Genomic DNA, 14035 nt, shown 5'->3' with positions numbered 1-14035 from the left:
TGCCATTTAGCTGCCAAGAGTCAGTCATTAAGTAGTGCTGGAGAGGCCCTCGTGCATCCAAAGCTATAGTATTAAGAGCAGTCTTCATGTAAGCCCATGGGAAAGCACAAATAATTTACTCTACGTCCACGCTAGCAGCTCTGTGAGGCATACATCAGCATGTTGACGTGCTGATGTTTAGCAGGTGTAATGTTCACCATGTTTGCCATCTTATCTTAGCATGATAGCATGCTCAAATTTTGTTAATTAGCACTTAACACAATGTAGGGCTGATGGGATTGTTATTGTGTTTACAGGTATTTGGTCATAAAAGTACTGGACAAATAACAAAATTTGACCGTATTATAGCACTAGAGCCACCAAATGTTATGTCAATTCCTCAAATGGATGTTGAGATATTTCACTGTGGACCAAAGTTGCAAATTGACATTTCCATCTGTAGAGCCGTACCATTAATATAGCTACGAATTTAGAATGATAGAGTATATTTTGTGTTTTTTGCCCTTCCGCGACTCACAATTTAATTAGTTTCTCAAAGTCAGCAGTATTTGTCCCAACCAAAGCACAGCTCTGAAATAACATGGAAAAGAGCCAACTTGCTCCCATGAGTCTGGGAAGTGACTCTGCTATTTATTCTCAATGGAGCAGATGTGGGTTATACACACATCTTGATAAGCAGACAATTACCACAAAGTTTGGGTTTCTGATTCAGGAAGTTTGTCACATTAAGCTCTTGATTTTGGTTCTCATACGTTCTTCAGTCACGTTTGTGCGACTGTCGCTTCTTTATTTTTATATTTTTCAGAAATGAAACTCCTTCCATTCTCTCATATGCTGCTGCTTTCTGTAATATTCCTCGCTACAATACAAACAGTGTGTATTTCTAGCAGTGGGTTCAGCACTCCCACTCTTGTTTATAAGTAGTTTTTGTGGACGGACCGCATTGGTTTCTCCTCAGCACTTTACTGCAGCGAACGTAGTGTTTTTAATTGGAGCCAAACATTTATGTTCTCAAATGGAAAAATGTCAGATTTTGAGGTGTAGACGTTATATCCTGTTTGATTTTCTCATCGTTTTCCTCTTCCCTTTTGTGTCTCTTGTGTCCCCCCCCCCACTGCCACCGCCATCCCCGTGCACCTCATATTTCCCTGTCAGCACCAATCAGACTGCACACACACACATACACACACACACATACACACACACACCAGCAGCCATCTAAATTTTCACTTCCTGAATCTGAACCTGAACCACATAGCTGAAGGTCTTTGAGGAAAAACATGCCTTGTCCACACACACACACACACACACACACACACACACACACACACACACACACACACACACACACACACACACACACACACACACACACACACACACACACACACACACACACACACACACACACACACACACACACAGTTTTACACACTTCCCTGCCTCGATTCCTATTTTTCTAAATGTCAAAGTTTATTACCACCTCGGAAAATCTTGTGAAGTCTTCTGAAGTTCTCTGTAAAATGATGATGTATGCAATGCAATTTCTTCTCAACTCACTCACCATAAATGTTGAATAAACTTTTTTTTTTGTTGTTTTTGAAAAATTAGACTTTTATTTTTAAAACCCCTAGAAAAACAGATCACGTCTCTCCTAAAATGAATTTGAAGGTGAGCAGAAAATGTAAAGTAGTAAGCTGTCAAATTTGGACTGTATGTACAATAGGTCTACATTTAAAGCGCCACTCGTCAATAGCAGTTTTCAGTTCTACAGAGCATTTTAGCATCTTTAAGCTAACTGTATTGGTTTTACTGCAAGCAGCTTACCTGTTCACTCTCATCATTCTTGTCAGCATCACAAGTCAACTCAAGTTTTTCTCATGTGATCCCGTTAGATTTATTGCCACTTAATTCAGACATGTAACAAATATCATATACTTAAGTTCATTATATTTATTGTTATTGGGATGAATTTAACAATATATTGGGATATAAAAGTTAAATTGCATGATCCTGCCCTACTTGAATAAGGTTTTATTCCAGAATCCCTCAAGACTGCAAGTGTAAAGTTTATTCGTTGGAATAAAAAAAATCATTATAGCTCTAATATTGCAAAAACGATTCATAATTTGGGTGAATTAATGACACGTTCACCCGTATTTATGTAAAACTTCCTATATTTTGTAATTTAAATACATTCTGCAGTGAAACTAAAGCACTGCCTGCCAGTTTCCCCACATAAAAACATGGAGCTGTTTGAACATAAATGTAACGTACAGTACAGAGGAGCATTCACCCGAGACGGTCAATATTTTATCTATAATGAGCCTGTCAGTGCGCAGTTAATGGGAGTTGACCTAATCTCCAAACTCTTCCACTAGGAATCATAAAGCTGAGATAACAGTAAATAGTGAGCTGTGTAGCATCAATCTGTTCTGAATAAAAGAGCAGGATGACTCCTCACCTTTAGTCATCATGAATCACTAACCATCTGCTCTTCAAGGTTGATCCTGTGTGTGTGTGTGTGTGTGTGTGGGAGACAGAAGAAAGTGTGATAGAGGAGACACTGAATCACTGCAACGTTGTCACAGCCGCCCACATCGACAACTTCCTGCCTCTACGCAGCATCCACAGCCGTCAGAGCAGAATGACGACAGCTTCTTGCCTCTGAAGACGGTTCTCTGTTTGTTCAGTTAGAGGTTACGTTTTATTTACCTTCACTGATCCACCACAGCTAAACAGAGAAAGCGTTTTTTCTATCAGAGCTGTGATTCAAACTGGTTTTTTTTAGTATCACAATTTACAGTGTATTTCTAGAACCTGTTCAGGTTTTCATGTTAAGTTGAAATATAGGCACACAGTGGGACAGAGAGCATTTCATTCCATCATTTCTGGACAAAAGTGGACCCTCTCAGTCTGCCTTTGCATTAGTTAAGTGCCATTAAACGTAAAGGCGTGAAATTAAGCATTATGCATACATTTATATTGGGTGGTATTTTCACAAATCAAAAGGCGACAACTAAAGGTATATTTTAAGATATTCCAACACTATGTTACTTGGAAAAACTTGAAAATCAGGTGAAAAGTCAAAATCATAAACAGTAGTACACCCTCACTTGATGTGGTATAACTTAAAGAGGCTATTATTAGCAGTCATTTATTGCGTTTTAACTGGTATAACTAGTCTTTCACATGTGCTACTGTTAAGAATGTAGTTTAGCATTTTCCATAATGGTCACTGTGTCTGCTGTTGAGTCAAATATATATAGTTAGTCATAAAAGTCATATTTACAGTGAGGATTATATTATATCATATATTATATAGGTACTATATATACATATGTAACTCTGGAGCTAGATGACAGGTCAGGGGTTCACTAAAGTTTATAGAACTTATCCTCTGGGGACCTTGAATATCTGAAGCAAATTTCATGACAATCCATCTAAAAGTCGTTCAGATATTTCAATCAAATCCACAAACCCTGGCGGTAAAGAAAAAAGTCAGGGGGTCACCGAAGTCAGGAGGACTCATCATCTGGGAACCATGAATGTTTGTCCAAGATGTCAATCTGTTTAATAGTTGCTGAGATATCACAGTTTGGACCAACATGGTGGACAAACCTGAGCCAACCTACTAGCATGGCTAAAAAAAAAAGAACGACAGTGTGTGTATAAAATATAAACACATGGTGCTCTTTATCATTTCATTCAGTTTTATTACAAACAAAAAAAAATAAAGAAAGAAAACAAAAGGGGATGCGTCATCATCGACATGTTTCACTGCCACTCATCATTTGATTGGCACCACTACATACACAGTGACACAAGATACCCAGAAATGAACACAAAAGTCTGGAGAGAGGACAAAGTAAAAGTGGAAAAAGAACTAAGTGCTTGTTTTTGACGCAACGTTTTAGTTAAGGGGTTGCAAAACATAATTTGTAAAATGGACACTGACTATTTCCTGGGAAGATCGGTGTAAAATGTCCGGGATTTATGGGATAAATTAACTCCTACGGTAGCTATCTTTTTTATTTTTAACTTAAAGCAGACTCTGACTAGGATTTACAGGTTGACATCAGGTTCTTAATTCAGTTTGATGACTTTACATTTGTTCAGCTATGTTAATTAAGGCGTTTTTTAATGATGCGGTATATAAAGTGGATATCCAGCCTCTGATTTTCCAGATAATAACCTTGCATTTTTGCTGGGGTTGGATAGTATACATTTTCTTTTTGCTCAGAGAAGCATTTAGGGTTACATATGGCCTATTTTCTATATATGTATATGTCATTTGCAAGCCCCAAATCTAAAACGCAACCAAGAAAAAAAGAGTTTTCTTGTAATATATCTACCTCTGAAGTTAGCTCAACTTCTTCGTTTGCGTTCTCTTGCAATTATAGGACAACCATGGCAAAGAGGTGCATTGTGTGTCGCACGTACTGTATCGTTTTTCATAGTTACAAAAAAAATGTCTCTTTTGGTAGAAGCTCTTTCTCAAATAGCAACAGCGAGAACAACGGCAACATCGACGACAACGATACTCATAATCGCGAGAGTAAAAACACAAGAGAACACGAATGAGCTGTTTAAATATGCAAAGTATATCACAGGATTTTGTAGAAAGAAATAGAAACTTGGAAACAAAACAAAAAAACAGGAAAAAAGATTGATTGAGAGAGGCGAAGGGAGGAGAGGGAAGGAGGGGGGCGTCAAGAGGAGTGTTCAGGGTGATCGATAGGTTTTAATAACACTGACTTGCTTATGAAAGGTTATAAACATTCATAGGTTTCTGAAAAATAGCGTCACCGCCGGATTTTCATGGAACAAACCCCCAAAATACCTAAAAGCTCTGTACATAAACTAGAAGAAGGGAAGCGGGATGGGATGGCGGCAAATACTTAATATGGTCAAACAAGTCCTGAATATAATTATCATATTATACCTTGCTGCGTGTTTATCTGCACCTGTACCATTGAAGGAAGCAAAACAAAAAGCTGGAGCTGTGCTTGGAGCTGCTCGGACTGAGAAATCAGAGGTTCGGCCTCTCTGGGAGAATTAGAAACAGTATTAAAATGACTGTAGGCACAGCTTGATACCATTTTTTTTTCTCCTTTCCATGAGTCAGCATTATTGTGATTAGAGCATGCTTCAGGGGATGGAGTGCGGCGGAAGAAATGATTTTAGTTTCACATGCAGCTTCCTGTCGAGAGTTTAAGGACCAGGCGAGGAGGAGGAGGAGGAGGAAGGTTACATGGTCTATTGAGAGATCTAAAGGTTTCTAGGATTGAGGTGGGTTGAGCGTTGTGTGTGAGTGTGTGAGTGTGTGTGTGTGTGTGTGTATGTCCATCTGTGTGTGTAGATGAGGTTAGAAGCATCCCAAGAGGAAAAGGAGGCCTGTGTGAGGAGGCCGCTTATGAGGAGTATAATGGTTTGAGGCAGACAAGAAAAGGTCACAAGAAGTTATGAGACAATATGGACTGTATGTACTGCAGGGGTGTCTGTGTGTGTGTGTGTGTGTGTGTGTGTGTGTGTGTGTGTGTGTGAGTGTGTCCGTGGACAGTACGTGCACATATGCATGAATGTACTGCGTGTGTGAGTTTTTCAGGGAGTACCAGTCAGAAGAGAGAGACTAAACTTTCTTGGAGTGAAACTGAAGATATCTTTGCAGCAGATGGGTTTTCAGAGTGTGTGTGTGTGTGTGTGTGTGTGTGTGTGTGTGTGTGTGTGTGTAGTCTAGTCGTCGATACAGATGACCTCTCCGCTGCGCTGCTCCCGCCTGTTGACTAGCAGCTCTGCTTCCCGCTCCTTCTTTACAGACATGGGAGGCCCATTCAACACTACGGGGGAGAGAGAGAGAGAGAGAGAGAGAGAGAGAGAGAGAGAGAGAGAGAGAGAGAGAGAGAGAGAGAGAGAGAGAGAGAGAGAGAGAGAGAGACACCAAAGTTTGAGTTCAGATCTGTAACTTCTCAATGTTTTCTTGCACAGACTGAAAACAGAAAATTCTCTTTGAAGCACGGTTCATGCACAAAAAAAGTCCGAACAATTACTGAAATGACATCTGGAAATTTTTTAGTGAAAAATGTGGGAACATCAAGGCCCGACTACAAATGCAAATCGCCTTTCTTAAGCGCTTGTTAATGCAGATTCATTGTTTCATGTTATTAATGGTACTGCCGAATGTTTTGCCATTTTAACACCAATAAATCATTACCATGTTAATTTCATAGGCAATAGTGTAATTACAGTAAATCAGGCCATTACAGAGAGGTAGAAAGCTGTTTTTCGTCACGTTCGCACTCATAATCTGGGTATTTATCTATCTATCTATATTGAAATAAAAAAAACAACAATGACAATTTCTTTTTTTTAACTTGGAGAAACTGACGCACAATTTCTTCTTAACTGGACAAAGTTCAAAGTCTGGGTGTTTTTTGGTTCTTTCTTTTGTAGTGTACCAAAGAAACGGCACAAGAAGTCGTAACATCCTCTTTTGCTATATGAGGCAAAGTTTATGGGAAATATAGCCATAGTTTTTTTTTTTTGCTTTAGTCATAAAAACATTCTTGGTACTGAAAGGGAGCCCGCCAACAGTGCCGGTCTTGTTTGTTTATCATAATGTAACCAAAGTATCACAATTATCAAAAATATACTAAAAAAAAAACAAGTGACACCTTTAAAATAATTGCTTTGCCATGAATAAGCAAACAAACTGCATCCAGGCTTACTTGATAATAATCTTTTTAATGAGCAAACTTGCATAATACAGTACGTCAATATATCATATTACTTACACAGTTTCATGTTTACAATAATGATAAAACCCCAGAATGCATAACTGTTAACCTGGAGAGAGTGAGGCCAGCAATGAGTAAACACGCTCATTCACTCGCACGCACAAACACACGCAGGCAAATGAGGTCACAGACAAACGAGCGCACACATGCATGAAAGTAAGTTTCTTTCTCCACGACTGCACAGCTGGACAGCAAAGGGATCTGTGCTTCCCACATTTGTGCGCTATCATGAATCTGCTCGGGGAGTGGAACGGAGAGTTTAGCGCTCCTTTCAAAACAAAGCCAAGAATAGATCAACAGCGTACTTCTCTCACTTGCGCCACGGGTAAAGATAAACTGTCATAACACCCCTGTGCAGATCAAAGATGTGATAAGGAGTGTATTGAGCCGAAGACGTTTTTGGGGGGGGGCTGTGACTGTATGTGTGTTTGAGTGTGCGTGTGTGTGCACATCAAGAACCAGAGGGGGGACCACTTATGGGAAAACGTATGGCATTTCGCCAGTGGAGGCCAACACAGGGGATGAAGAAAAAGAGGAGACAGAGTTAGTGAGTGTGTATGTGAATGTTTGGGGGGGGGGGCAGACTAAATCTGATAAGAAGCAAAACAAATCGAGGTAAAGACTGGGTGAAAGAGCAAGAGGAATTAAGGGTGCATGGAGAAAAAAAGATGCAGAAGCCGAAGACAGAAACGTGGAAGAGAGAGATGATAAAAAAGAAAGAGATGGAAAAAAGCCAGAGTGTTCTGGACGGGAAGAAGACAAACAATAGAGCCTGACCGATAAGTCAGCCAATATAACAGCAAGAAATTGCAGTACTGACCTGCCAAAGATGCATTTGAGGTAATTTAGAAACGATATCACCATTACACACTTTGTCCACCAGAGAGTGCTGACCAGTTCAGTACACACAGTGTCTAAATCACAACTGTTAAAAAACAAATTCAAAAGATCTTTATCGAAAATGTTTGTTATGCACGTATTTACTAAACTAACTAAATACACCAGTATCGTTTCATCAGATGTTCTAACAACTCATATTAAGTTACAAGTGTCAAAATTTTTGTGAAATCAAAGCCAGCTTTTGATTCTATTTATGGCTCGTAAATTTTCGAGTTATAGCCATTCAAAGTATTCACATTCAGGAATTACTTCCTTAGGAGTAGTTCTCGTTGTTAGTGGCGGGGTCCACCACTCCTACGCTGCATTACAACGATGACACGAGGGATTCACAAGCAACGACGTGGCTCGTAATCCAGTGTGACGGTTTCTAATTTCATCTAATTGATATCAGCCTCACTGATCCCTGTCCCTGTCCCCTCTCTTAAACCTAACTATAATCTAATATTGATGACATTACTTTACATTAAAGGCCTTCAACTAGCAAAACACTGGGTGGCCTATGTTGTTAAGCACCCTGAAACGCAATGTATTTCTCACAGACACTAGCTGTGACTGCAAGTGATCATCAAAAATGTGTCTTCAATACAAGACATGGCCATTTTCAGCATTTTTTCAGATCAGTTTTACTATTCACCCACGTCTTTATTGAAATAAGATGAGTTTGTTTGGCTGCACTATAAACTGATGCAGCAACATTCAACCACATTCGTTGTTTCCACCAGTAACCAGGTAAAGAAGCAGTGGAGATAAAACAGGAGTTCAATGACGTCCAACATCGTGCATTTCACCCTGCTGCCAAATTCACCCTGCAATACTTCAAGTCTGCCCATACAAGCTTCACTCTCCTTTTCTTCGTGCAGATCTCTCTCTCTCTCTCTCTCTCTCTCTCTCTCTCTCTCTCTCCAGCTTGCTTGCAGCTTCACAGTAGCAGAGACATTGTTAGGCAGATAAACATCTTGCACCAAATTAGGTTGGCAGTGGCATTTGTAGTTACTGTAAAAATATGATTAACCCAATAGCCCACATCTGGACAAACCTCAAAGGATTTCTAAAACTTAAACCATCTATTTGTCTAGTGGCCCTAAAACTCTGGGACTGCACTGGATGGAGCATCTAAAGTCCATAAAGGCAATAAAAATCATTCCTGGCTAACATGACAGCATTTGTCTCTCCCCTGTAGGTCCTGCCTACTATCTGATGGAAGTGAAAGCTGCCATCTTGGCAGAAAATGCAGCATTTTTGCTTGCTGAAAAGCTTTGCGTGAGTGTATCTATGCCAAAACCTTTCATCAGGAACAACCCTTTGTCTCTGAACTGTCAACTGTTCAGGAACTAAAAAAGCACAGGCTTGATTTTAGAATTAAGTCTCTCCAACTGAGACTTGAAACGAGTTTCATCAATCCATGTGTTGCAAGAGTTTGGAAATAAACTCATAAATCAAGGATTTCACCGTTTTAAAAGCAATTTGCACGCACGTGTATGCTCCTCTGTTGTAACCTTGTCTTTTAAGGCTGTGTATTGGACCTCAATACTTTTTTGAATACTGGTGGGGTGTGATTATCGGTCACATTCTTAGCCTTGGTTATTTATTCTTTGATAAGATATTTCTTGATTTAAAGTTGAATTTGAGCACTTGAGGGCAGTGCAACACTGACATATTACCATCTTTTAAAGTTGAGATTGTTAATGAGTTAACAACAGTCGCACACCCAGCAGACATTTGGAGTCACATTTCTGTCCACCTAATGAGTGTAAGTTGTAAAGTGTAAGTGAATGCAATATTTGCTTCTTTTAGCTCCGTTTTGGTCTCTACCAACTCCTGAAGGAAGTATCAGGCTCTTTAGCTGATAAATACGGCACTATGCTCACAGCTAGTTGTTAACTTTGGTAGCAGGTACCATGCAGTGGGTTTATCAGAGCTTAATTTCCCTGAAAACAGCTGCCTGCAGCTGGAAACAATGTTGATGAGAGTGGCGAGACTGAACCAAAACAGTAAATCTGTAAAACCAAAGCAATGAGCTTAAAGATGCCAAAATGTTCTGTGAAGCTGAGAGGAACAGCAGAAGCTGCAGTTCTATACAGCTTTTTGTCACTATGAGTGACTCCTTTCACATTACAAATTCGACCCATTGTTAATATAAAAATATTGATTAGTGCAGCTTTAAGTTAGAATTTTAGACTGAATCATATTTAGGCAAAAATCCTCAAAGGTTGCTTGTGTTAAGACAAAATTAATCATTTGAGAAGTTTAGCTTATTCTGTGAAATAGAAAAAGGTCAGACTTCTCTTCCTCAAAGTAAAGTATCCAAAAAAGTACTGTCTTGGAACTGGTAAAGAAACTCAGGTATTATACTGGCACCAATATCGACAACTGTTAAATGATGACTACCTGTTTTTATCACTAGTTATGATAAAAATGGTAGTGCAACCACTCACACAAAAAAACAAACACACACATACAGCATTCCTCAATTTACACACATACAGTACAGTTCTCATTGCAGGCCTTTCTCTGGTCTTTATGTCCTCTGAGCTTAAAGGGAAATACCACTCAATTTTAGCTTAAAAATACTCATACGTCCCAGAAAGATTTGGACCGTCTATATGAGGCAGAGGAGTTCGTCCTGCTTTTTAGTCTGGGATGTCACACTGATGTACAGCTCTACTGCACACACACACACTGAGCTGGAAAAACGATGACATAGTCCAGAGTGTTTTATTTTCTCAGGGATCAGGGGACATTTTCCAGCGTGGAATCCATCACACTGTCAGAATTTTAAAAAAGCGTAAAGAACAAAAATGTCTCTTCGGGCTTCAAAGTGAGTCTCGCTTTTTCTTCCAATGACAGAGTACAGTCTTTAGCTTCGGGGAAGAGCTGGTCATAAATACTGATTTCTGCTGCGAAGAGGCTTAAAAGCAGGAAATGTAAATTCAGTGGAGTGATATTCCCCTTTAAGTGACCCCAAACAAAAAAGGTGCAATAGTAAATATGCTTCGTAATACAGAACATATCTCAATACCAGATCAGCAGACTGGGTCAGAGCAATGTTGCTACCGATTGTTGGACAAAGGCAACGTCTACGTTTTTTAATATCTATGATTCTTGCTTCTATGCTTGGGTGGACACAGGAATGCTGGAGGAACAGAGTCCATGGGAAGTAGTGTTGTGTCCTTTTTTTCCTCCTCGTTTTTTTGCAAGATAATCTGAGTTGAGTTTGTCCCTTTCTATTTCGAGTTTGGATTTCATCTGCCCGTACTCGGCAAATAAATTAAGTTCTTTGTAGGTTTCTAGGTTGTGTGTGAGGTCCACGGTGTATACATGTATACGAGTGCATGTGTGAGACTGAGAAAGAGAGACGGAGGAGTGGAGGCCTGTGGAGGAATGAGGGAGTACAGGGTCAGAGCGAGGGGACAGACTTGTTCAGTCAGCCAGCGGATGAAGAATTGATCCAGAGGGAAATCTTTTTTCGGCGCAGAGGGAGAAACAGAAAAAGAAATCTAGAGAAGAGAAATCCGCCTCGGGAGTTATAAAAAAAAAAACCAACTCCTTTGTTGCATTCTCTCCATTTCAGCCTTCATATCTGAATTCCTGAAAACCTGTGATTGCATTAACATACTGACTTTTTTTCCTTCCTCTCCTGAGTCCAGACATCTTTCCCCTAAAAGTCAGGTTTTCTGGCGTTTTTTCAGCAGCACCTTTGCTCTTTGCTCAAGGACTTGTTTATTCCATCTTTTTTCTTTTTTCTGTCTCTCTGCCTCATTTTTATCCCCACGCATCATTAGTGCTTGATCTCAGAACCAGCTTTTCACCTCTCCCCTCTTATTTTGGACCTCTCTCCCCCTCTCACTCTGCAGCTGATTGCTTGTTTTCTTTAATGGATCAAAGTGCCGCCACTTCTTCTCACTTTTCATGTCCTCTCCTTTTTTGCCTCCCGTCCTTTTCGATCCATCCAGTGAGCTTTACACTTCTCCCTCTATGTCCCTCGCATTCCAGCTGTGTCAAAGTGCTTTGTCCGTGGGTCTTTTTTTGGACTTCCTCCTCACGCAGTCAGGTTTTCATCCCCCCTTTTCATCTTCCACCGTCTCTTTTTTATTCTCCATTTTCATTACATTCCAGGATGTTTTATCCAAATGTCCTCTCTTCTTTCCCGTCGGTGAGCCCCCCCCCCTCAGGGTTTCTTTGGTCGCCCGTTGCGCGGCAAATTCTCCACCGTGTTGCTGAGCCGGTACTTGACAATGATGCTGTGCACCGTGGACTTGGGCATCCTCAGCTCCAGCCCGATGGCCCCCTCTGACTTGCCGTCCTTCCAGAGGTCCACCACTCGCTGCCGCTGCACCACATCATGCTCCTTGGTCTTCTGGCAAGCAGTAGTTGGACTTCCGGCAGCTCCCCCAGCAGCTCCCCCGGTGGCCCCAGCAGCGGCGGCGGCTTCTGTGGGGGCAGACAAGCGGCAGACTGTAGTGGAGACTCGGAGAGGGGAGCAGGATAATGTGACACTTTACTGGTCCCCGTAGGGAATTCTCTTTTAGATTGCCTCCCTCCTCTGCAGGGAGGTCAGAGGTCAGGGGGGAGATACTGCAGCTGGCCGGGGTTCAGTGTACTGCTCAAGGACACTTCAGCAGGGCAGGTGCTTGTAGTCATGAGGGCTTGAACCAGTGAGCTCCACTTGAAGGGCAATCTCCCTAAATTCTACCCCCCTAAAAGGAAGTTTTGTCTAGAATGTGGGACTCCTTCTAGTGCAGATGAGTAGCTTCTTCATGGCGGGACTGATGGCTGAAACAGGTTTTCCAAAATGCTATTCAGGATATTGAGCAAATGCTGAGATATTGCCATGTGTGAGACAACACACAACAATCCTTCATTGGAGCATTTGGTGTATCATTACATTCTGTAGCAAAGTTCACAGAGTGCAGATAAAGTAGGAGACGTGAAGTTAAAGTGCCGCGTGCATATTTCTGGATTTGTTTTGTGTACTCGAGTGAGGGAGCTTCTCTCAGGAGAAGGCTATTAATGGAGGGAGGCTGGGAAGTCGCAAAATCAGAGCGTTTTGTTGTTTTAACTCCCTGGCTGATTCTAAAAAGGTCAGGAACCAGCGCGACCCCAATCAAGACCGTAAATGTGGCCTCATTTGCTGCGTGCTTGGGCCCTGCCAGAGTTCAGGATGTTCAGACTGCACTCGGCTCAGCTCGGCCTGTGCTCAGCTCAGCTCAGCTCAGCTCAGCTCAGCTGCTCGCCGCGAGGCCCCTGCAAGCAAAACCCACAGAGTAACACAACTCGCGCGCGACTATTTCTGAACAGCCAGCGCTGGGCCCAGCCCTCTGCCGGTTCACAAGTCACAACACGACGTTTACACAACCAAACTCCTTCTGTGGTTTCTGTCCCTCTCAAAATACCTTGGTACAAAGTCCGAATGTTTTCTTGGCATGACCAGATTCAGACAGGCTGAGCATAATGACATTTTCAGAGATAGGCCCTAGCTCTCTAAAATGCAATGCCTTTGACAGATGTCTCAGTCTACAATTACATAAATCAAGATACTCTGAGTGAGAGGCAGGCGCAGCACTGAGAGCGTTGGGTGTTGTGGTTTTTAGGGCAAAGCTATTGGGGAATATCAAGTTTTACCAGTTATCTCTGCCCCGTCTCTGCTATCTAAACATCTCCCAACACGAATGCACATGCAGAGTGAAGAGTGTGTCTGGTGAGCATATGCTGTTACCAAACTAATTATGAGAAAATAAATTCACAAACTGCCTCTGCGCTCTGACAGACTGCAGGCGAGGGGAGTTGGACAACAGGCCAAAACAGAACAGATTTTTTTTTTTTTTTTTTTTTTACGATTTAAATTTTAAAGCTTTTAACTCAATATGTAATGAGAGCAACAATAGGACTTCAAAAGAGAAAATAAACATGCTTGAAAAGGAGAATGCTCCTCAGACAGGTTTGATAAGCAGTCCAGACTGTGCTTTATTGTTGCACAATGTGTCATTACTGCTGAGCAGAGTATTGAGGTTTTGAGGTTGGACATGTTAAGAGATGAAAATACCTTAATATAGCAGTGCAGCACGCTTGTGTTTGATTTTGGTAATGTCTATTTCAGGTGTGTATCTGGCAGCCACATCAGACACTCTGCTACAGATGTTATTTTCCAATATGGACTCCTTTCTGGATTTTGAAGGTTTCACAACTTAAGCTGCTCAGGGAGATAAAGTGTCTATTCAAAGTGCTTAAAACAGCTCTGCTTTAGAAGCCATCAGGTAGTTCTTTACTCCACATATTTAAGGATTATATTAGAACTCAAATAACACTGTACTTGAATACAAAACTATGGTGCATAGGAT

At 41.1% G+C, this 14035-nt stretch overlaps 2 protein-coding genes across 3 annotated transcripts in view; both read right to left on the bottom strand.

Moving 5' to 3' along the window:
* Positions 1-14035, bottom strand: part of smim20 (small integral membrane protein 20) — a 90762-nt gene that overhangs the window by 49491 nt on the left and 27236 nt on the right. The window lies entirely within an intron of this gene.
* chd3 (chromodomain helicase DNA binding protein 3) overlaps positions 10004-14035 on the bottom strand; it is a 32969-nt gene continuing 28937 nt past the window's right edge. For both annotated transcript variants that reach the window (XM_070854997.1, XM_070854996.1), the window contains one exon: positions 10004-12128. In XM_070854997.1, the coding sequence (XP_070711098.1) occupies positions 11866-12128 (263 nt within the window). In that variant the 3' untranslated portion in view covers positions 10004-11865. The remainder of the gene's footprint in view (positions 12129-14035) is intronic.

The sequence above is a fragment of the Pempheris klunzingeri genome, chromosome 23, assembly GCF_042242105.1.
Source record: "Pempheris klunzingeri isolate RE-2024b chromosome 23, fPemKlu1.hap1, whole genome shotgun sequence".
NCBI classification, from domain to species: domain Eukaryota; kingdom Metazoa; phylum Chordata; class Actinopteri; order Acropomatiformes; family Pempheridae; genus Pempheris; species Pempheris klunzingeri.
Note: the sequence above shows the minus strand (reverse complement) of the source record. Positions and strands in the feature narration are given on the sequence as shown.